Source organism: Dromiciops gliroides, chromosome 4 (genome assembly GCF_019393635.1).
Source record: "Dromiciops gliroides isolate mDroGli1 chromosome 4, mDroGli1.pri, whole genome shotgun sequence".
Taxonomy (NCBI): domain Eukaryota; kingdom Metazoa; phylum Chordata; class Mammalia; order Microbiotheria; family Microbiotheriidae; genus Dromiciops; species Dromiciops gliroides.
The window spans coordinates 187,480,785-187,502,480 of record NC_057864.1 but is presented as its reverse complement, the minus strand read 5'-3'; the positions used below and the strand labels follow the sequence as shown (position 1 = coordinate 187,502,480).

Genomic DNA, 21,696 nt, shown 5'->3' with positions numbered 1-21,696 from the left:
CCACTTTCTCCTTCAGTGAATTAAGGCAAATAGAGGTTAAGTGACTTGTCCAGGGTCACACAACTAATAAGTGTATGAAGCTGGATTTGAACTCGGGTCTTCCTCACTCCAGGCCAAGCCCTCTATCCACCGAGTCATCTAGCTGCCTCTTTCCTACCCTTAAGGATCATCAATCTGGATATAATCCCTGCCTCCTTGTTGGGGGGGAGGGGATTTCTACTCTCCAGAAGCAACACTGGGGTGGCAGCTAGGTGGCATAATGGCTAGAGGACTGGGCTGGGAGTCTGAAAGACCTGAGTTCAAATCAAGCCTCATATACTTATTAGCTGTGCTGTTCTAGGCAAGTCACTTAACTTCTATCTGCCTCAGTTTCCTCAACTGTAGATTCCTAATAGGATTCACCTCCCAGGGTTGTTTAAGAATCAAATGAAATAATATTTGTAAAGTACATAGTAGGTGCTTAAATAGATGTTTGTTTCCTTCCTATTAGAATCTGAATGATCTGAATTCTAGATGGGATCTGTTACCAGCTCAGTGTCTAACCCTGGCTAAGTCACTTCCTCCCTCTAGGCCTCAGTTTCCTCATCTTTAAAATGAGGAGGTTGGACTATATGACCTATATATACTTCAGTGATCTAGGTAGCTGGTGGAACAGTGTTGGACCTGGACCTGAATTCAAATCCGGCTTCAGACACTAACTAGTTATATGACCTTAAACAAGTCACTTAACATCCATCTGCCTCAGCTTTCTTATTTCTAAAATGAGGATAATAATAGCACCCAACCACCTCCCAGGGTTATTCTGAAAATAAAATGAGATAATATTCGTAAAGCACTTTGCAAACCTTAAAGTGCCATATAAATGCTCACTATTATTACTGTTATTCTATATGATAAAGAAACAGTCTTCAAACCTGGTAAAATGCTCATCCAAAGAGATTTCTACAATTTGGCTCATAAGCCTGAGAGATCATTGAGAACAGGGCCCCTTCTTCTTTTCCCCTGAGATTCTCTCCCCCAACCCTCAGAGTTCTGCTTACAAGGGCCTTCATCAGTGTTGGTGACTGAGGAGCTTTCTTGGAAATTGTTTATGCATAATTTATACACACATATATATGTAGTATAAATTTTCTATTATATATATGTATATTGTGTATGTGTGAATGTACATATGTATATATGTGTGAGTATAAGTGCATGGATATATATGAAGGGTATATGTATGGATGTATATGTATGTGGGGTATACTTGTGTATGTATATATGTATGTATGGGGGAATATATATATGTGGGTATAATGTGTGAGGGGGTACATACACACACACACACACACACACACATACCAAGCCATCAATACCTACAGAATATTTAAGTTCCAGATGGATTTTTCCTGCCTCACTCTCCCTCCCAAAGTTTCTTTTTTCCCTTTTTGATTCCTTCTCCCCTGTCTCTCATTGATCCAGTCCTCCCTCACCAAGTGTTTTTGAGCAGAGACAGAACCCGTGTATAGAACCTGAGAAAGGGGAAAGGGGAAGAGGTATTAACAATTCTTCCTCTTGGGGCCCTCCCAGAAGCCTGGACCCAGGATAATATGTCTGTTGCCTAAGGCAAAGGTAGTCCAACCCTGCCTGAAACACAATTTCTGACTTCTTAGGCAATTCAGTTGTTTTCTTTGTAAGCCCCTTCCTCTCAGAATATAACAAGAATGATGTTGCAGAGAATCCTGTCCACATTACCTCCTCTGGAAGTGTTTAAACTCGACCTGTCTTCTTGCTTTTACTTCACTGAGGTCATCCCGGCTGTAGGCATCCTGAAAATTGTAACTTTTTATACCCTCCATGACTTCACATTTACACTGCTTTTGCGGCAATAGACTGGAGAAAGAAAAGGACGGATTGTAAATACAGGTACAATAGGGTAAGGAAGTTGGAAAATCCAACACACCTAGTCATTTATTCCCAAGATCAACCAATCAATCAATGAACTTTCTTTTTTTTTTTTTTAGTGAGGCAATTGGGGTTAAGTGACTTGCCCAGGGTCACACAGCTAGTAAGTGTTAAGTGTCTGAGGCCGGATTTGAACTCAGGTACTCCTGACTCCAGGGCCGGTGCTCTATCCACTGCGCCATCTAGCTGCCCCTGAACTTTCAATAAGTACCTATTATATTATAGACTCTCTGTGAAGCACTAGGATACAAAGACAAAAAAAAAAATCAATCAGTAATGATGATCAATTGTGAAAAACTCAGCTACTCTGATCAATGCAACAATCCATGATAACTCCAAAGGACTCATGATGAAAAATGCTATCCACCTCCTGAGAGAGAAGTGATGAACTCTGAATACAGATTGACACATTTTTGTCACTTTATTTTTCTTACCTTTTTTTTTTCCAATATAGCTAATGTGGAAATATGTTTTGCATGATTTCATATGTATAATGGCTATTATATTTCCTGCCTTCTCAACACTATAGGGAGGAGGAAGAGGGAAGGAGAGAATCAGGAACTGAAAATCAAATTTATTTTTATTCCCCCCCCCCCAGTGGTTAGATTCTGTTTTTTTAAACAACAACAAAAAGGAAGTTTCCCACCCCACTCAAAGAAAAAGTAAACATTTGAAACAAAAGTAAACAGACTCTCCCCTTGCCTGGAAGAAAAGATTTCAGGCTCAAGAAGAGATCAAGATATGAGATTATGTTTTAGGGATCTAAATGGACTTGGGGAGGAAGGGCTTTCAACAACACAGCTTCAATCCTGAAAGGCTCAGTTATACATTTGCAATTCCCAGTCACTCAACCAGGCTATATATGAGCATATTTGTTCATATTGCCCTTCCGTTACACAGAGAGAAGAGAATCAGTTATGAAAAGAAGTGGGGGGTGGGGGTAGAGCAGCTAGATGGTGCAGTAGACACTGGCCCTGGAGTCAAGAGGACCTAAATTCAAATTTAGCCTCAGACACTTACTAGCTGTGTGACCCTAGACAAGTCACCTAACCCTTATTTGCCTCAAAAAAAGAAAGAATTCACTGGAAAGGGCCTCAGGTGAGCAATCCACCTAGCAGAAATAGCGTGCCTAAGGGAACTGTATAAAAACTACTAAAAGATAATCACCAGGTCTTACAGTACCAGGTGTTGTGAGCTGCTTTTGCAACACATATACCTTACATATGCATTCGTTAATCATTGTACTATAGGTTTTAACCCATCCTTCCCATGGCTGTTGTGTCTCTGTCTCATATCTTGGGGAAGAATGTTTTAGTGATATTCTTAATTAGGCCATCTTAGCCTTTGCTAAGAGCTAATTATGTCTACTGGCTAGTTGCTAATGGGGAAAAAAACATCAGTGGGGCCTTGTGAGGTATAATTTTAGAAGTAAAGCTTCACAGGCTTACCCCTAGAACCTGAGGTAGCATCTGCCATGAATGTGAATGCCACCTAGGGAAGTACCATAGAAGGGGTGTTAGACTAACAAAAAGACTTCAAGAAGCCGCAGAATCATGAGATCTAGAGCTGAACCTCACTTTAAGAAACCATCTGGTCTAGCTCTGCCATTTTACAGATGAGAAAACTGAGGTGCAAAAAGATGACGTGACCTTGGACAAGACCCAAGTTTTCCCAGCTAATGAATAGCAGAAACAGTGCTGGAACATAGGGAGCCTGATTCCAAGCACAGCACTCTTTCAACCCGAGTATTGCCTCTCATTTATAAATACCGATGCGCGAGTGAGAAACCAGGAATGTGAATTCAGTGTTACTCAGAGGGGCAGCCTCAGCACTGTTGCCATTTACTCATTGGCACAGGGTCATTTTCCAGAGTGGTCAGATTCACGATGGCACTCCAAGATGTCGCAGTGAATAGAATGCCCTGTTCCCTACCCATGATGACTCAACACACGATATAGGAGCCATGATTAACAGGAAATATCCCATGACCAGAAGGCACTGGTCTTTGTTTGACAAGCATGTGCTAAGTGGTTAGAGGACAAAAACAAAAATAAGAGACCATTCCTCTATTGGAAACATGATGAATCAAGAAAGGGCTTTTCATCAAGATCAATGGAAGGATCCCAATAGGCATCCAGTGTCCCAACTGGAGTCAAGAAAAATATTTCCCAACTATCCCAATGGCTGTCATTTTATAATTGATGTCGCTGAGTGTCTTGTAATTACCTACAAATTGTGTCCGTGTCATGGAGAATATTACCATCAAATAACATTAAGTACTTACTTAATTAATTCTGTACTTAATTTTTTAGTGGTGTCCAACGGGGGAGGACTCCTTCATTCACTAAGAGTAGGGGTGCCATGAATATGATGAGCAGGGAAGGGCCCTTTTCCCCTTACCCTTATGTCCCGTGACCTTGAGAAATGGACTCAGGGTTTTGGTCTTTGTGTTTGGGTGGTTGGTTCTTTTCCATTTTAGGTGCAGAACGTGGATACTACAATCCAGCAACAAGAACCACAAGACCTTAGAGCTCTGGTAACTCCAGATGTTACTACCGGGCCAGCAGTAATGACCTTTGGAACTTGCTGGAACACAGAACTGCTTAAAGCCTCCGATTGTACTACTTTTTTTTTTTTTAAGTGAGGCAATTGGGGTTAAGTGACTTGCCCAGGGTCACACAGCTAGTAAGTGTTAAGTGTCTGAGGCCGGATTTGAACTCAGGTCTTCCTGACTCCGGGGCCGGTGCTCTATCCACTGCGCCACCTAGCTGCCCCTGTACTACTTTTTATATGTTCTTTGTCTCATGCTGCTTTGCTGACCTCTTGGGGGGGATTATATATTGTGGGAGGATTTATTCAACTGCAGATATGTTGGAGTTTTGCCCAATGTGTACAGTAGAAAGGTAGGGTGGGGTAGAAATCTGACTTTAGCAGAGAAGTTCCAGGGAGTTGCTCTGTGAATGTCAGTTTCCTTACCTGTAAAATAAGAGATTGGACTAGATGGTTTCTGACCCTTGCACCCTAATTATAGGATACCATGACATCACCTCTTATAGCTAGGAAATGAACTTGTCATGAATGAAGAACGAAATGACAGAAGTATACTGATTTATTGATAATATTAAAAGATGGAGAGGAAGGCCTCCAGTGTGTTGGGCAGAACTTTCAAGAAGAATCTTTGGAAGTACGCACTTGGCCAGAAGTCACATAGCATGAGGGAACCTATAGAAATCACCATCTGCCTCATAGAAAGAGTTTAAACCCATCCATAGGAAACCACAACACTCTGAAGCCTATTATGGGACTCTGTCCAAAGGATAAGCCTCTGACTTCACGATCACCACTTATGGAGCATTGGAGTTTTTTGCTTTGTGTTTCTACAAACAAGGCAAAGCAACATCAGATCTTGATAACTTCAGCCTTCTGCCCCCACCAATCCCATCGTTACCATGGCCCAGAATCTTGGCATTCTAAGACCTCCCTTGACCTCTCCCTTCAGGCTGATCAATCAAATAAGGCAATTCATTGTACAGTATCTCAAACTGGCCCAAGCCTTGGATCTCAATCCTTCCCCCTCTATTCCATTCTCCTATATAAGCATATCTCTGCCTAATAAACTCAATTGGTTCCACAATACCCCACTGGGAGAAATAATGTTCCAGGGGGCAATAACTGACAATGGGTGGGATATACTTGTTGGCCTTCATGAACTTGCAAGACTTTTATGATAGGCAGTTATATTGTCCCTATCAGCAGCCATGCCTCAGTGGTGCCTAGAACCAGCATCTGTGCTTCATGAGTGGCCCACTCTCCCACAGCATCTAGGTGTTTGGCAAAGTTGTGAGAATAGGGGCATTCTCACCACTGAGCCATGTGTGAGCCCAACTGTATAGCTGGGTCAGCACCATGAGTGCTGACAAACCGAATAGAAAAGGGGGACAGGGGAAAGAGAGATGCAACAGATAAAGTGCCTGAGGAATTCAAGCCATTTGCAAGCTGTCCACATGAGTTATTTGCCCATGGAGGATGACTTTTATGAGGCAATTCCATTGTGATTTCTGAAGGCAATTGTCACATTTTCTTGGCCACATTACAAACACCACATCTGGGAATTGTTCACATGAAAGCACTGGCTAGAAGCTACATCTGGTGGCCTGGAATTGATTCAGATATCAAAAAAGGCTAGAAGAAAGTTTGAGATGTTTCTGGCTACCTACCACAAGCATCCCAATTGATTCTGCAGGACCACTCCAGGACAAGGATATATATTAACTATTGTAGAACCCCTCTAAATGGTTTCAAGTAAACCTCCTTCCACCTTAAACACCTTAAATATCACTGCAACAATCACCACCCTATGCAAGGATATCCTAGTGTGAGTGAGAAGGGGGTGATAGCATACATAGCCCTGGGGTCATCACAGTGTCTCTCTCTCTCTCTCTCTCTCTCTCTCTCTCTCTCTCTCTCTCTCTCTCTGAACCTTCCCTCCACCCCTCCCCAGCATGATCATCAGTTGCCCCGAAATGGCTTAATCAGGTTTAACTTTCACTGAGCACAAAGAGAAGCCACATCAAAATATTACAAACCACGCATGGTCATAAACTTTTGTTCAGATTTGCCAGAATTCTCTGTATTACAGATGAGAAGATTGAGAGGTAGAGATGTGGAGTGACTTGCAGCAATATCAGCACAGGAGAGGAAGAAGAGAGGTATGCGAAGAGTAGAACAGCAAAACAGTAATAGGGATGCTCTGGAATGGGACTGAGAAGCTATGGGTTCTTGTTCCAGTTGTTCTACCAACTTGCTCTGAAACTTCCCCTCTCGGGTCCTCACTGCCCTCAACTATAAGTAAGATAAAGGAATTCGATTAACTCATCTACCTCTAGAATCTATCATCTAAACAGATGGCCCGAGAGCAAACTCGGCATTGGGTGGGAGCAGGCATTGGGAAGGTCTTGCCTATTCAAAATTGTCTCCCTTAATTTCCACCACCTATATTTCAAAGTCCTTCCTTTGGCTAATTCAGGCAAATGAGTTTCTCCCCAGGCTTTCCTTTCAAATCCCAATACCCCCAGCCTTCCAAGTGCAGCATATTAAACTAGTCCCAGGCTTTAACACCTGGGCACCAGATTTATCAACTAATTTCCCTTTGGAAGCCTCCTATTTCCTCTACTTTAAGAGAAATCTTCTAAGTTTTCTGTCCCCCCGGCTTCCCATATCACAGAGGATGAGACAGAGCTGGGCCTAGAAGCCAGGTATCAGGTTCCATTTTCTAACAGCTCACGTAAGGGACTTTGAAGTAACTGTCACCATCTCTCTGTCCTTCACCCTACATCTAAAGATATCATTCCTAAAAAGATGCAAAGGCCAGGCTTTCTACCCAACCCTATTATTCATTCTTTCAGCTGCCTCTAGCTGCATTTGAAACTCTAAACTAGGAACAGACATTATCCAGAAGCAACTCTCCTGTTCTCAAATTCTCTGGTACCTCTAGAACTGAGTACTGACATCAGCATCTGCTGGGTCCTTCACCATCAGCTTCAAGCCTAGCTCCAGGTTCCTAAAGAGGCTATTTCATCTAGACCTCTGCCTCTAAGCAATGCTCCTCCTGCCTTGGGGCAGCTAGGTGGTGCAGTGGATAGAGCTCTGGCCCTGAAGTTGGGAGGACCTGAATTCAAATCCCACCTCAGACACTTACTAACTGTGTGACCCTGGGCAAGTCACTTAACCCCAATTGCCTTAAAACATCCGGGGCTCTCTCCAGTCGTCCTGATATAGGTCTTGCCACTGGACCCAGATGGCTCCAGAGGAGAGAGTGAGGGTAGTGACTTTGCACAGCCCTTCCTCACTTAAATCCAATTGATTGTAAGTCATGACATCTGTCACAGTCCTCTTGAAGAACGAAGGACAAACAAACAACAGCTCCTCCCCCAAAGCACACACCCACATCATATTCCATGCCAGGATAAAAGTCCATACATTCATTCAATAAACATTTATTATACAATATACTGTGCTAGGCACTAAGAAAGAGGAAAAGTTAAAGTAACCATATATACTGACCTTAAGAAGTTTAACGACTGTCATGCTTAACACTCCCCAGAGAAGACAATACCTCTCTGTCTCTGTGTCTGTGTCTCTCTCTCTCTCTGTCTCTATCTCTTTCTGTGTCTCTGTCTTTCTGTCTGTCTCTCTCACACGCGCACACACACATACAATCACTATCTCAGTGTCACCTATTTAGTTAGTTCTCTTTTTTTTGTAAATTAAAAAAAAAATTTTGAACTTAAATACAAAAACGAGAAAAGAAAAAAATGTTGCTATGTACAAAGCCGAACACAGGATGAAGATTCAACATAAATTAATAAATTTCCATTTCAAGAAAATCTATGTAGGGGCAGCTAGGTGGCACAGTGGATAGAGCACCGGCCCTGGAGTCAGGAGGACCTGAGTTCAAATCTGGCCTCAGACACTTAACACTTACTAGCTGTGAGACCCTGGGCAAGTCACTTAACCCCAATTGCCTCACTAAAAAACAAACAAACAAATAAACAAACCCTATGTAATAAATACTACACATTGTTTTCACAGCTGCCTGGCTTTGCTTCCTTGCTGGTTTTCTTTTGTCCTCTGCTCTGCAGTTTTTACTTTATTATTTTCCCCTCCCCCCCATAGAAGGTTTCAATTAAATGTGGATATATACATATATATACATATATACACATATATACTAATACACATATATGTAAGACTGTACTATGCTTACTTCCACTTATCACCAGTCTCTGAAGGTAGCATCTTCCTTCACCAGTCCTAGTCTTTCCATCCCCTTCCACGTCAACCAACTCATCTTTTCCTATACCACATCAGTATTCCAACCCAATCACATCTTCTCTGAGAGATTATCCATGAAAGTTTCCCCCAAATTTTCTGCATTCTTTCTATTCTTGGCGACATAGGTTTTATTTATACAAGAAAATTTTCATTTAAAATAACCAAAATCATCCATTTTATACTTCGACACTGCTCTCACCTTATAATTTAGTTAAAACCACTGAAACTGTTTCCTTTACATCTTTTTTCCTGGTTTCTTTGAAGTTCCTGACCTTTTGTTCTTCCAAATGAATTTTGTTATTATGTTTTTCTAACTCAGTAAAATAATTTTTTCGTAATTTAAGTAGGATGACATTGAGGATTAGTTAGGATTAGTTAGGTTAAATTGTCATTTTAAAAATTATATTGAGGGGGGCAGCTAGATGGTGCAGTGGTTAAAGCATTGGCCCTGGATTCAGGAGTACCTGAGTTCAAATCTGACCTCAGACACTTAACACTTACTAGCTGTGTGACCCTGGGCAAGTCACTTAACCCCCATTGCCTCACTAAAAAAAAAAAAAAAAATTATATTGAGGGGGCAGCTAAGTGGCCCAGTCCATAAAGCACCAGCCCTGGATTCAGGAGGATCTGGTTTCAAATCTGGCCTCAGACACTTGACACTTACTAGCTGTGTGACCCTGGGCAAGTCACTTAACCCTCATTGTCCTCGCAAAGAAATATATATATATTGAAAAAAAATTATCTTGGCTTTACCTACCTATGAACACTAAATATTCCTTCAATTATTTGGATCCAAATTTATTTGTATAAAAAGTATTTTATGTTTATGCTCAAACAGTTACTGCATGTGCTTTGGCAGGTATACACTCGGGTATTTTATATGGTCTAGTTATTTTAAGTGGTCTAAAACAATATTGAAAAAATTGCCAACACATAATGTAGTTTCTCTATTTTTCTCTTTTGATTAAATCTATTCTAACTTCAGTCAATAAGTTCTTTTTTTTTTTTTTTTTTTTTTTTAGTGAGGCAATTGGGGTTAAGTGACTTGCCCAGGGTCACACAGCTAGTAAGTGTGTGTTAAGTGTCTGAGGCCGGATTTGAACTCAGGTACTCCTGACTCCAGGGCCGGTGCTCTATCCACTGCGCCACCTAGCTGCCCCCAGTCAATAAGTTCTTAATGATGGATCCCTAATATCTATCCTTGCTATAACAGCTTCAGTCCAATATCCCCTCAAGAGTCCTGAAGGGGTCATATCATCTCCTACAGAAGAGAGAGTCATTAACTTCCAAACCAGAGATATTCTCCTGAAGACACCACACTTTAGTGTTTGGTCCAGAGACAACCAGATAACCCTCCCTCTGTAAAATCGCTTTCATTACCAGAATGACTCATCTTTGACAATGGAAGGAGATAGAACCAGAGAGTCCAGCAAGATTAGGGGTGGCAGACACTTACCTGATTCCTTCATATGTAAAGATGTCTCTGAGTTCCTCTTCAGGCAGAAGCTTCAGGGCAGAGGGAGCAACATCCTGGGTATCCAAGAATGGTTTTAATTTAATCTGGAAGTCCAAGATAACCCAGAAGAGAAAGAGTAAAATAGCTAACAGCAGAGCTATCAGCAGCATCTTCTTGGAATAATCCATTTGTCACTGGGTTTTTCAACTGTTGGAAGAAACATGTATTGGGGTTTTTTGTTGTTTTGGGGTTTTTTTTGGTGAGGCAACTGGGGTTAAGTGACTTGCCCAGGGTCACACAGCTAGTAAGTGTTAAGTGTCTGAGGCCGGATTTGAACTCAGGTCCTCCTGAATCCAGGGCCGGTGCTCTATCCACTGCGCCACCTAGCTGCCCCAGAAACATGTATTGTTGAAAATTTATTTCATTCCCCATTGCCATCTCCAAAAAGTCTTAGTATGATGTCATGCTGGAAACTGGTTATACAAAAGAAATACTGCCCCTGCTCTCTTGTGGTTTACAATGACCAACTTGTGACATATTAATATGATGGAATACTCTTGCACTCTAAGAAATAATGAAAGGGATGGTTTCAGAGAAGCTGGGGAAGATGTATGAACTGATGCAGAAGGAAGTGAGCAGAGTAAGGAGAACCATTTATACAATAACAACATTGTAAAGGCAGATAACTGAAAGATTTAAAACTTGATCAGGGCAGCTAGGTGGTACAGTAGATAAAGCACCAGCCCTGGATTCAGGAGGACTTGAGTTCAAATCTGACCTCGGACACTTGACACTTCCTAGCTGTGTGACCCTGGGCAAGTCACTCAACCCTCCCACAAAAGGAAAAAAAAAAAACTTGATCAACACAGTGCCCAACTATGATTCCAAAGCACCAATTATGAAACAAATGGCATTTTGTTTTGTTTTGTTTTCTGTTGTTTCAATGGAAGGAAGCAGGAAGGAAAGATAATAAATGCTTGTGGATTTTTTGGTTTTTTTAGTGAGGCAATTGGGGTTAAGTGACTTGCCCAGGGTCACACAGCTAGTAAGTGTTAAGTGTCAGAGGCCGGATTTGAACTCAGGTCCTCCTGACTCCAGGGCTGGTGCTCTATCCACTGCACCACCTAGCCACCCCAATAAATGCTGGTTAATAGGAAAAAAGAAGTAAATTAAATTTTTTGAAAGACCAGGATATGGATGTAACTTGAAGCACCAGAGTGCTTTGAGTAGCAGAAACATTTAATCAAGACTCAATGGGACAATGAGCTAATAACAACTTACATTTAAATAGGAGGGTTTGCAAAGCATCCAACATATATTATTTGATTTCTCTACATGAAAAGACATGGGTTTGGGCCAAGATGGAGAAGTGAGGAAGGAATCCCCTAGGACCCTCCAAAATTCCTCTCCAAACAACTTGAAAACCACCTCAGAACTGATTTAGGGTGAAGGAAATAGCTTACCAGTACAACAGGAAGGTTCTCACTGCTGTGGAAGGAAAGGCCCCGGAGCAGCAGCCACCAGCCTCATAGCAAGGGACCTGCAACAGAGTTCTAAGCCTGGGGCAATCCACCAGTAAGACCCCACCCTCCTGCAAACCAGCCTCCCCCTGGCAAGCCAGAAGTCTGTGTGGCACAGCTAGGCCCCAGCCCTAACACAGGCCATCACTGAGGCCTGCCCCCAGTTGCTGCTGATGCCCCCACCCTTGGGGCTAGCCAGCAGTGAGACCATACCCCTTAGGGCAGCCCAGCAGAGAGATGATGCCCCTGGGTCCAACTAACAGCAAGATCCCTCCCCCAGGGTCTGCCATCAGAGAGGCCCTATTTCCATAGCAACCCAAAAGCAAGTCATTGCCCCTGGGGCAGACCAGCAGAGAGGCTCAGTTTCCATAGCAACATAGCAGCAAGGGCCCCACCCCTGGGGCCAACCACTGGCAGCTACAACTTGAAGCCTAGGGAAAGCCAATAATAGCAGGACCCTGAGCCCCAGCACAAGAAGCTTGTGTGAGTGCAGGACCAGAGCCCAAATCTCACATAAAAATACCAAGTTGATGAGTTTCCAGTGCCAAGATGGCTGAGTGAGTAAAGAACCCTCTGAAGCCCTCCCAAATTTCCCTCCAAAACTAGAAAACCTCCTCAGAATTGATCCAGGAGCCAGGAAGCAGCTTACCAGCCTAGGAGGAAAGGTCTGTCTTACTGGGGTTGGAGGGAAACAAGGTCCAAGAGCAGCAGCAGCAGCAGCAGCAGGGGGCATGCAACAATGCTCTAAGTCTGGGTTAATACACCAGCAAGGCCCCACCCCCCTGCAAACCAGCAGCCCCCTAATCAAGTGAGCAGTCTGGGCTGCACAGCAAAGGCCTACTCAGTGACACCACAGCCCCACCCCACCCCCACTCCAGCACAAGCCACTAGGGAGGCCTGGACCCTACTGCTCCCCCTGGAGCCTACCAGCAGAGAGACTCCGTTTCCATAGTAACCCAGGAGCAGGGAGCCCCAACCCTCAGGCAGATCTGCAACAAAATTACTCTTCCAGGGCCTGCTAACAGAGAGGTCCTGTTTTCATAGCAACCCAGCAGCAGGGCACCACCACTGGGGCCGACCAGCAATAAGATCCCCCTCCAGAGTGGGCTCCCAGAAAGACTCTGTTACCATAGCAACCCAGCAGCAAGGCCCCACCCCTAGAGCCAGCCAGCAACTAAACCCCACCCCCAGGGGAGGGCAACAGGGAGGATCCACCCTCCAATACATGACAGAAGAGAAGCCTACCCTACAACAAAAGCAAGCAGCTAAGTCCTGTGAGCTTAGTGAAAGCCCAGTGAAAAGCCAACAGTAAGACCCAGAGCCCCAACACAAAAAACTTGGGATAGCACAGGACCAGAACCCCACTATTAAATAAAAACACCAAGTCACCAGGAAAAAGGGCGGGAAAAATAACAACAACAACAAAAAAACCTTGACTATAGAAAGTTACCCTGGTGATAGGGAGGATCAAGGCATAAACTTAGAAGAGGACAATAATGCCAAAATAGCTACATGAGAAGCCTCAAAGAAAAATGTAATTTGGTCTCAGGTTCAAAAAGAACACCAGGAAGAGCTTTAAAAGGATTTTTTTGGGGGTGGAGCAATGAGGGTTAAGTGACTTTCCCAGGATCACACAACTAGTAAGTGTCAAGTGTCTGAGGTCAAATTTGAACTCAGGTCATCCTGAATCCAGGGCCAGTGCTTTATCCACTGCGCCACCTAGCTGCCCCCGTATAATTTGCTTTTAAAAATCCTTTTAGGGGACAGCTAGATGGCGCAGTGGATAGAGTACCGGCCCTGGAGTCAGGAGTACCTGAGTTCCAATCCGGCCTCAGACACTTAACACTTACTAGCTGTGTGACCCTGGGCAAGTCACTTAACCCCAATTGCCTCACTAAAAAAAAAAAAAAGCAAATTATACAAAAAAAAAAAGCAAATTACAGAAGCAGAAGAAAAATTGGAAAAAGAAATGAGAGTAATGCAAGAGGATCATGAAAAGAGTCAATGCCATGGGAAAAGATATACAAAAAAAATCAAGGAAAATAAATCTCACAAGAACAGAATTAGCCAAATGGAAAAGGAAGTACAAAAGCTCCCTGAAGAAAACAACTCCTTAAAAATTAGAATTGAACAAGTGGGAACTAATGACTCTATGAGACATCAAGATATAATAAAACAAAATAAAAAATAAATTAGAAGAAAATATGAAAGTTCTCAGTGGAAAAACAACTGACCTAAAACATAGATCCAGGGGAGAACTAAGAATTATTGGACTACCTGAAAGCCATGATTGGAGGAAGAGGAGGGAGAGAGCCTGGACAATATCTTTCAAGAAATTATCAAAGAAAGCTGCTGTGATATATTAGAACCTTAAGAGAAAATAGAAATGGAAAGAATCCACCAATCACTGCCTCAAAGAGATCCCAAAACTCCCAAGAACATCATAGTGAAATTCCAGAGCTCACAGATCAAGGAAAAAGTATTGCAAGGAGCCAAAAGGAAATAATTCAAATATCATGGAGCCACAGTTAGGATTACACAGGATTTGGCAGCTTTCACATTAAAGAATTGGAGGACTTGGAATACAATACAGCAGAAGGCGAAGGAGTTAGATTTACAACCAAGAATTACCTACCCAGCAAAACTGAATATAAACTTTCAAAGGAAAAATGATATTTAATGAAATAGAAGCCTTTCAAGTATTTCTTTTTTTTTTAATTTCTTTTATTTTTTTTTTAGTGAGGCAATTGGGGTTAAGTGACTTGCCCAGGGTCACACAGCTAGTAAGTGTGTGTTAAGTGTCTGAGGCCGGATTTGAACTCAGGTACTCCTGACTCCAGGGCCGGTGCTCTATCCACTGTGCCACCTAGCTACCCCCAAGTATTTCTAATTTAAAGACCAGAGTTAAATAAAAAATTTGATCTCAAAATACAAGACTCAAGGGATACATAAAAAGGTAAAAAAGAAATAAGAAAGAAAAAACATTAAAAATTCAACAAGATTAAATTATTTATATTTCTATATGGCTAGTTAATATTTGTAATTCTTAACAACTTTATTACTTATAAGACCAATTAGAAAGAGTATATGTAGAGAAAAGGTATAGATATAAGATGACTTTGATAGGATGATACACAAAAAACCCCAAAATAAATGGGTAGGAAAGAAGACTACACTGGAAGAAAAGTGGGGGGAGGTAGAATAGGGTAAATTATCTCAAATAAAAGAAGCATGAAAGAACAATTATAATGGAAGGGAAAGTGGAGGAGGTGATAGGCAAAGCTTTAATCTTTTTTTTTTCTTTTTTCTTTCTTTTTTTTCTTTTTTGCAGGGCAATGAGGGTTAAGTGACTTGCCAAGGGTCACACGGCTAGTAAATGTCAAGTGTCTGAGGTCAGATTTGAACTCAGGTCCTCCTAAATCCAGAGCAGTAGTTTTTGCACTGTACCACCTAGCTGCCCCCAGCAAAACTTAAATGTTACTCTCATCAGAACTGGCTCAAAGAGGGAATAACATACACACTTAGTTGAATATAAAATCTATCTTTACCCTATAAGGAAATAAAAAGGGATGGGGATAAAGGGGGTGGTGGGAATGATTGAAGGGAGGGTGGATTAGGGGAGATGATCAGAAGTAAAACACCTATGAGAAGAGACAGGGTGGGGGTAAAAGAGGGGCGACAAACAAGGGAAAAATATCATGGAGGGAAATGCACATTAGTTAAAATAATTATAAATGTGATTGGGATGAACTTACCCATAAAATGGAAGTGGATAGAAGAACGAATCAAAAATCAAAATCCTAAAATAAGTTGTTTACAAGAAACACATTCAAAACAGAGAGATACACACAGGGTAAAAGTAAGGGGCTAGAGCAGAGTCTATTATGCTTCACCTGAAGCAAAGAAATCACGGGTAAAAATCATGATCTCAGACAAAGCAAAAGCAAAACTAGATCCAATTAAAATAGATAAGGAAGGATATTATATCTTCCTAAAAGGTACCATAGACAATGAAATCATATCAATACATAACATCTATGAACCAAATGGTATGGCATCTAAATTTCTGAAGGAGAAGCAAAATGAGCTAGAGGAGAAAATAGACAAATAAAACTATACTAGTGGGGGACCTCAACTTTCCCCTCTAAGAACTAAATAACTCTAACCAAAAAACAAACGAGAAAGAAGATAAGGAGGTGAATAGATTTCTGGAAAATTAGATATGATAGATCTCTGGAGAAAATGGGAATAGAAAGCAACTCACGATAGAAAATGTTCTCAACATCCAGAAAAAAGAACTATGGATTCTGAATGCAAATTAAACCACACTGTTTCTACTTTTGGGCTGTTTTTTTTCCTTCTTTTTTGAGGTTTTTCCCTTGTGCTCTGATTCTTCTTTCACAAGATGACTAATGCAGAATTATGTTTAATGTGATTGTACGTATATAACCTATATCAGATTGCTTTTCGTCTTGGGGAGAAGGGAGGGAAGAGAAGGTGGGAGAAAAATTTGGAACTAAAAATCCTATGAAAACAAATGTTTAAAACTATCCTTACATGTAACTGGAAAATAATAAAATACTTTAATATATTAAAAAAAAAAAAGACTAGGTGGAGCAGTGGCTAAAGCACTCAGGAGGACCTGAGTTCAAATCAGGCCTCAGACACTTGACACTTACTAGCTGCATGACGCTAGACAAGTCACTTAACCCTCATCACCCCACCCTCCCCAAAAAAGCCTTTGATAAAATGCAATACTTATTTCTATTAAAAACACTAGAGAACATAAGGATAAAGGGAGTTTTCCTTAAAATGATATTCAACATGGGGCAACTAGGGGACACCATGGATAAAGCACCGGCCCTGGATTCAGGAGGACCTGAGTTCAAAATCCAGTCTCAGACACTTGACACTAGCTGTGTGACCCTGGGCAAGTCACTTAACCCTCACTGACCCACAAAAAAAAAACCAACAAAAAACAAATAAACAAAAATACAAAATGATATGCAGCATCTATCTAAAACCATCAGCAAGCATTATCTACAATGGGGATAAGCTAGAAGTCTTCCCAATAAGATCAGGGGTGAAGCAAGGATGCCCATTATCACCTCTATTATTCAATATTGTACTAGAAATGTTAGCTATTACAAAAAGAGAAGAAAAAGAAATTGAAGGAAAAACTACTCAAAATAATTAACAACTTTAGCAAAGTTCCTGGATACAAAATAAATCCACATAAGTCAACAGCATTTCTATACATTGCCAACAAAGTCCAGCAGCAAGAGAAAGAAAGAGAATCCCATCCAAAATAACTGTAGATAATATAAACACTTGGAAGCCTACCTGCCAAGACAAACCCAGGAATTATATGGACATAATTACAAAAGACATACACAAAGACATATTGAAATGATTGGAAAAATATCAATTGCTCGTGGGCAGGCTGAGCCAATATAATAAAAATGACAATCTTACCTAAATTCATTTATTTAGTACCATACCAATCAAAATATCAAAAAATATTTTATAGAGCTAGAAAAATTATTAGCAAAATTCATTTGGAAGAATAAAAGCTCAAGGATATCAAGGGAATCAATTTAAAAAATTGCAAAAGAAGGTGGTCTAGCAGTACCAGATCTCAAACTGTATTATAAAGCAGTAATGATCAAAACAGTCTGGTACTGGCTAAGAAATAGAGAGGTGGATAAGTAGAATAGAATAGGTACAAATTACACTATAGTAAACAACTATAATAATCTAGTATATGATAAACCCAAAGATCCAAGATTTTGGAAGAAAAAACTCATTATTTGATCAAAACTGCTAGGAAAACTGAAAAACAGTATGACAGAAATTGGGTATAGACCAACATTTCACCCAGTATATAAGGTCAATATAAATAAGGTCAGTATAAATAAGGTCAAAACGGGTACATGATTTACATTTAAAGGGTGATACCATGAGCAAACTAAGAGAGCATGGAGTAGTTTATCTGTCAGGTTTATGGACAGGGAAAGAATTTAGGACCAAAGAAAACATAGAGAGCAATACAAAATGTAAAATAGATAATTCTGATTATATAAAATTTAAAATATTTTTGCAAAAGCAATCAAAATTAAAAGGAAAACTGAAAATTGGGGAAATTTTTTGCTCCATTAGTTATCTCTGATAAAGGTCTCATTTCTCAAATACATAGAAAACAGAGTCAAATTTATAAAAATGCAAGTCATTCCCCAATTGATAAATGGTCAAAGGATATGAACAGCTTTCAGATGAACAAATTAAAGCTGTCTATAGTCATATGAAAAAATGCTCCAAAAATCGCTATTTTAAAATAATAAACATTTTTATTTATAGTTTTGAGTTCCAAATTTTATCCCTTCTTCCATCCCTGTCCACCCCCCACTCCCTGAAGCAGTAAGCAATCAGATATGGGTTATTCATGTGCAAATTATGTAAAACATTACCATATTACTTATTTTATACAAGAAAACTTAAATAAAAGGGGAAAATGAAAGTGAAAAATGGCATGCTTCAGTCTGTATACAATCAATATCAGTTCTTTCTTTGGAGGTGGATAGTATACTTCATCAATAGTCCTTTCGGATTGTCTTGGATTATTGTATTGCTGACAATAGTTAAATCAACCACAGTTCTTCATCAAACAATATTGTTGTCTCTTCACAATGTTCTCTTGGTTCTGCTCACTTCACTATACATCAGTTCATACAAGTCTTTCCAGGCTTTTCTGAAACCATCCTGCTTGTCATTTCTTATAGAACATAATATCCCATCACCATCATATACCACAGCTTGTTTAACCATTCCTCAATTGATGGGTATTCCTTTGATTTCTGATTCTTAGCCACCACAAAAAAGAGCTGCTATAAATATTTTTGTACAGATAGGTCTTTTTCTCTTCTGGAGGATGTCTTTGGGATATAAACCTAACAGTGGTATTGCTGCATCAAAGGGTCTGCACAGTTCTATAGCCCTTTTATCATAGTTCCAAATTGCTCTCCAGAGCAGTTGGATCTTTTCATAACTCCACCAACAATGGATTAGTGTCCCAGCTTTCCCATATCACATCTAATATCTAATATTTTTCCTTTTTTTTGTTGTATTTGCCACTCTGAAAGAGATGAGGTGGTACCTCAGAATTGTTTTAATTTGCATTTCTCTGATCAATAGTGATCTCAAGCATTTTTTTCATATGATTATAGATAGCTTTGATTTCTTTGTCTGAAAACTGCCTGTTCATATCCTCTGACCATCTATCAGTTGGGGAATGACATGTATTTTTATAAATTTGACTCAGTTCTCTATATATTTGAGAAATGAAGCCTTTATCAGAGATACTTATTTCAAACATTCTTTTTCAGTTTTCTTCTTCCCTTGTAATCTTGGTTACATTGGTTTTGTTTGTGCAAAAACTTTTAAATTTTATATAATCAATTATCTATTTTACATTTTGTATTGTTCTCTATGTTTTCTTTGGTCCTAAATTCTTTCCCTGTCCATAAACCTGACAGATAAACTATTCCATGCTCTCTTAATTTGCTCATGGTATCACCATTTATATGTAAATCATGTACCCATTTTGACCTTATTTTAATATACAGTTGAGATGTTGGTCTATAGGTAATTTCTGTCATACTGTTTTGCAGTTTTTGTCAAATAATGAGTTTGCTCCAAAAACTTGAATCTTTGCATATACTAGATTATTATAGTCATTTACTGTAGTGTAATTCATACCTCTTCTATTCCACTGATCCACCTCTCTATTTCTTAGCCAGTACCAGATTATTTTGATCATTACTGCTTTATAATACAGTTTGAGATCTGGTACTGCTGGACCACCTTCTTTCATATTTTTTCATTAATTGCCTTGATATCTTTGAGCTTTTGTTATTCCAGATTAATTTTGTTATTATTTTTTCTTGATCTATAAATATTTTGGTAGTTTTATTGGTATAGCCCTAAATAAATAAATTTAACTTAGATAAAATTGTCATTTTTATTACATTGGCTCAGCCTACCCATGAGCAATTAATATTTTTCTACTTGTTTAGATCTGACTTTATTTGTGTGAAAAGTGTTTTATAGTTCTGATCATACAGTTCCTCAGTTTGTCTTGCTTGGTAGGTATATTGTCCACAGTTATTTTCAATGGAATTTCTCTTTCTATCTGTTGTTGCTGGACTTTGTTGAGGATGTATAGAAATGCTGATGATTTATGTGGATTTATTTTGTATCCTGCAACTTTTGACTTAGCTATTCTCAGCAATACAATTATCCAAGACAATCCCAAAGAACTCATGATGAAGCATACTATCTGCCTCCAGAGAAAGAATCGATACTTTCTGAATATAGACTGAAGCATGCTATTTTTCCCTTTCTTTCCCTTTCTTTCCCTTTCTTTCTTTCTTCCTTCCTTCCTTTCTTTCTTTCTTTCTTTCTCTCTTTCTTTCTTTCTTTCTTTCTTCCTTTCTTTCTTTCTTTCTTTCTTTTTTCTTTGAGTCTTCTTGTATAAAATGATTAATATAGAAATGTTTTACATTATGGAACATTTTATATCAGATTGCTTACCATCTCAGGCAGAGGGGAGGGGAGAGAGGGAGGAAAAGATAGAATTTGAAACTCAGAACTTTTAAAAAATGTTTTTAAATTATTTTAACATGTAATTGGGGGAAATAAATTTTGAAAGAAAAAAAAGAAAGAAAAAACATGAGTTGATTCCTTCCCCCCACCCAGCCACCCCCCCTGCCCATAGGGACTAGTTTGTAACTAGCTACACTCTCTCCCACTCTTTATGGCTTTTGTGAGCCAAATAGGCAGAAATGAGGGGACACTTGGCAAAAAAAAAAAACCTAAAAATTTGAATTTTCTTCTGCTAAAAGCAAAATGGATTATAGAATGGAATCAAACCTATACCTTTGGTCTTCTTCAATTAGTATTTGACTTGAAAGTCAAATACTTGAAAGTTCTAGTACCAGTTTTGTCACTTTCTTCTTGTATGCCCTTAGCCTTACTTTTTTACTCCTCTGTACCTTGGCTCCCACATTCTCACATGGAAGGAGTAACCCCTGAGCTTGTTATGTCATGGTGTTGTTGGGAGAATCAGATAGTATGATGAATGTGGAAAGTGCTTTAAGAAGTATAAAGTTGGGGCAGCTAGGTGGCACAGTGGATAAAGCACTGTCCCTGGAGTCAGGAGTACCTGACTTCAAATCCGGCCTCAGACGCTTGACACTTACTAGCTGTGTGACCCTGGGCAAGTCACTTAACCCCCATTGCCCAGGAAAAAAAAAAGAAAAAAAGTATAAAGTTATAACTTGCCTCTGTTGGGGGCAACTCAAATTATAGTCATCCATGGAGTTACTCCTTGGAAGAAAGAATATAAGTAGGAAAGCACAAGGTCCTCATTATCCCAATAGTACAAAGGTGGAAATGGAATAAAAGGGTTGTATTTTTTTTTCTACAAGTCCAATAAACATATATTATAGGCCATCTATATACAAAGCACTGTCCTTGGTGCTGGGGGAAATGTAAAATTTAGATGAGAGTGTGTCCCTTGTGCAAAGGAAAAGAGGCTAAGATAAACAAAGGGACCCAACTAGGAAGCAATGCAGAAGCAAGAAATGCCAGAATTGCTGTTAGTAGCCAGTAAGAAAAAATATCTTGGAGGTTAGCTGCGCCTACTTCTCCCCATCTTGATTCCCTTCCTATTACTGTGTAGCCTTTGATAACTGGGTTTCCTCTCACAGGATCAAAGGATTAGAGCTGGAAAAGACTTTAAAAGTAACATACATAGTTCAAACTACTCATGTTAGAGATGAGGAAACAGAGACTCAAAGATGTGACTTGCTTAGGGTCAGGTAGCTAGTAAGTACCAGTGGCAGGAACCCATTTGGCCTAATGTCCAAGTTCAAGACCCCA

General features: G+C 39.9%; 1 protein-coding gene across 1 annotated transcript in view; it reads right to left on the bottom strand.

Moving 5' to 3' along the window:
* Positions 1-21,696, bottom strand: part of LOC122754822 (beta-1,4 N-acetylgalactosaminyltransferase 2-like) — an 80,229-nt gene that overhangs the window by 39,636 nt on the left and 18,897 nt on the right. Inside the window, 2 exon segments of the mRNA XM_044003274.1 lie at positions 1,738-1,875; positions 10,238-10,341. Coding sequence (XP_043859209.1) covers positions 1,738-1,875; positions 10,238-10,341 — 242 coding nt within the window.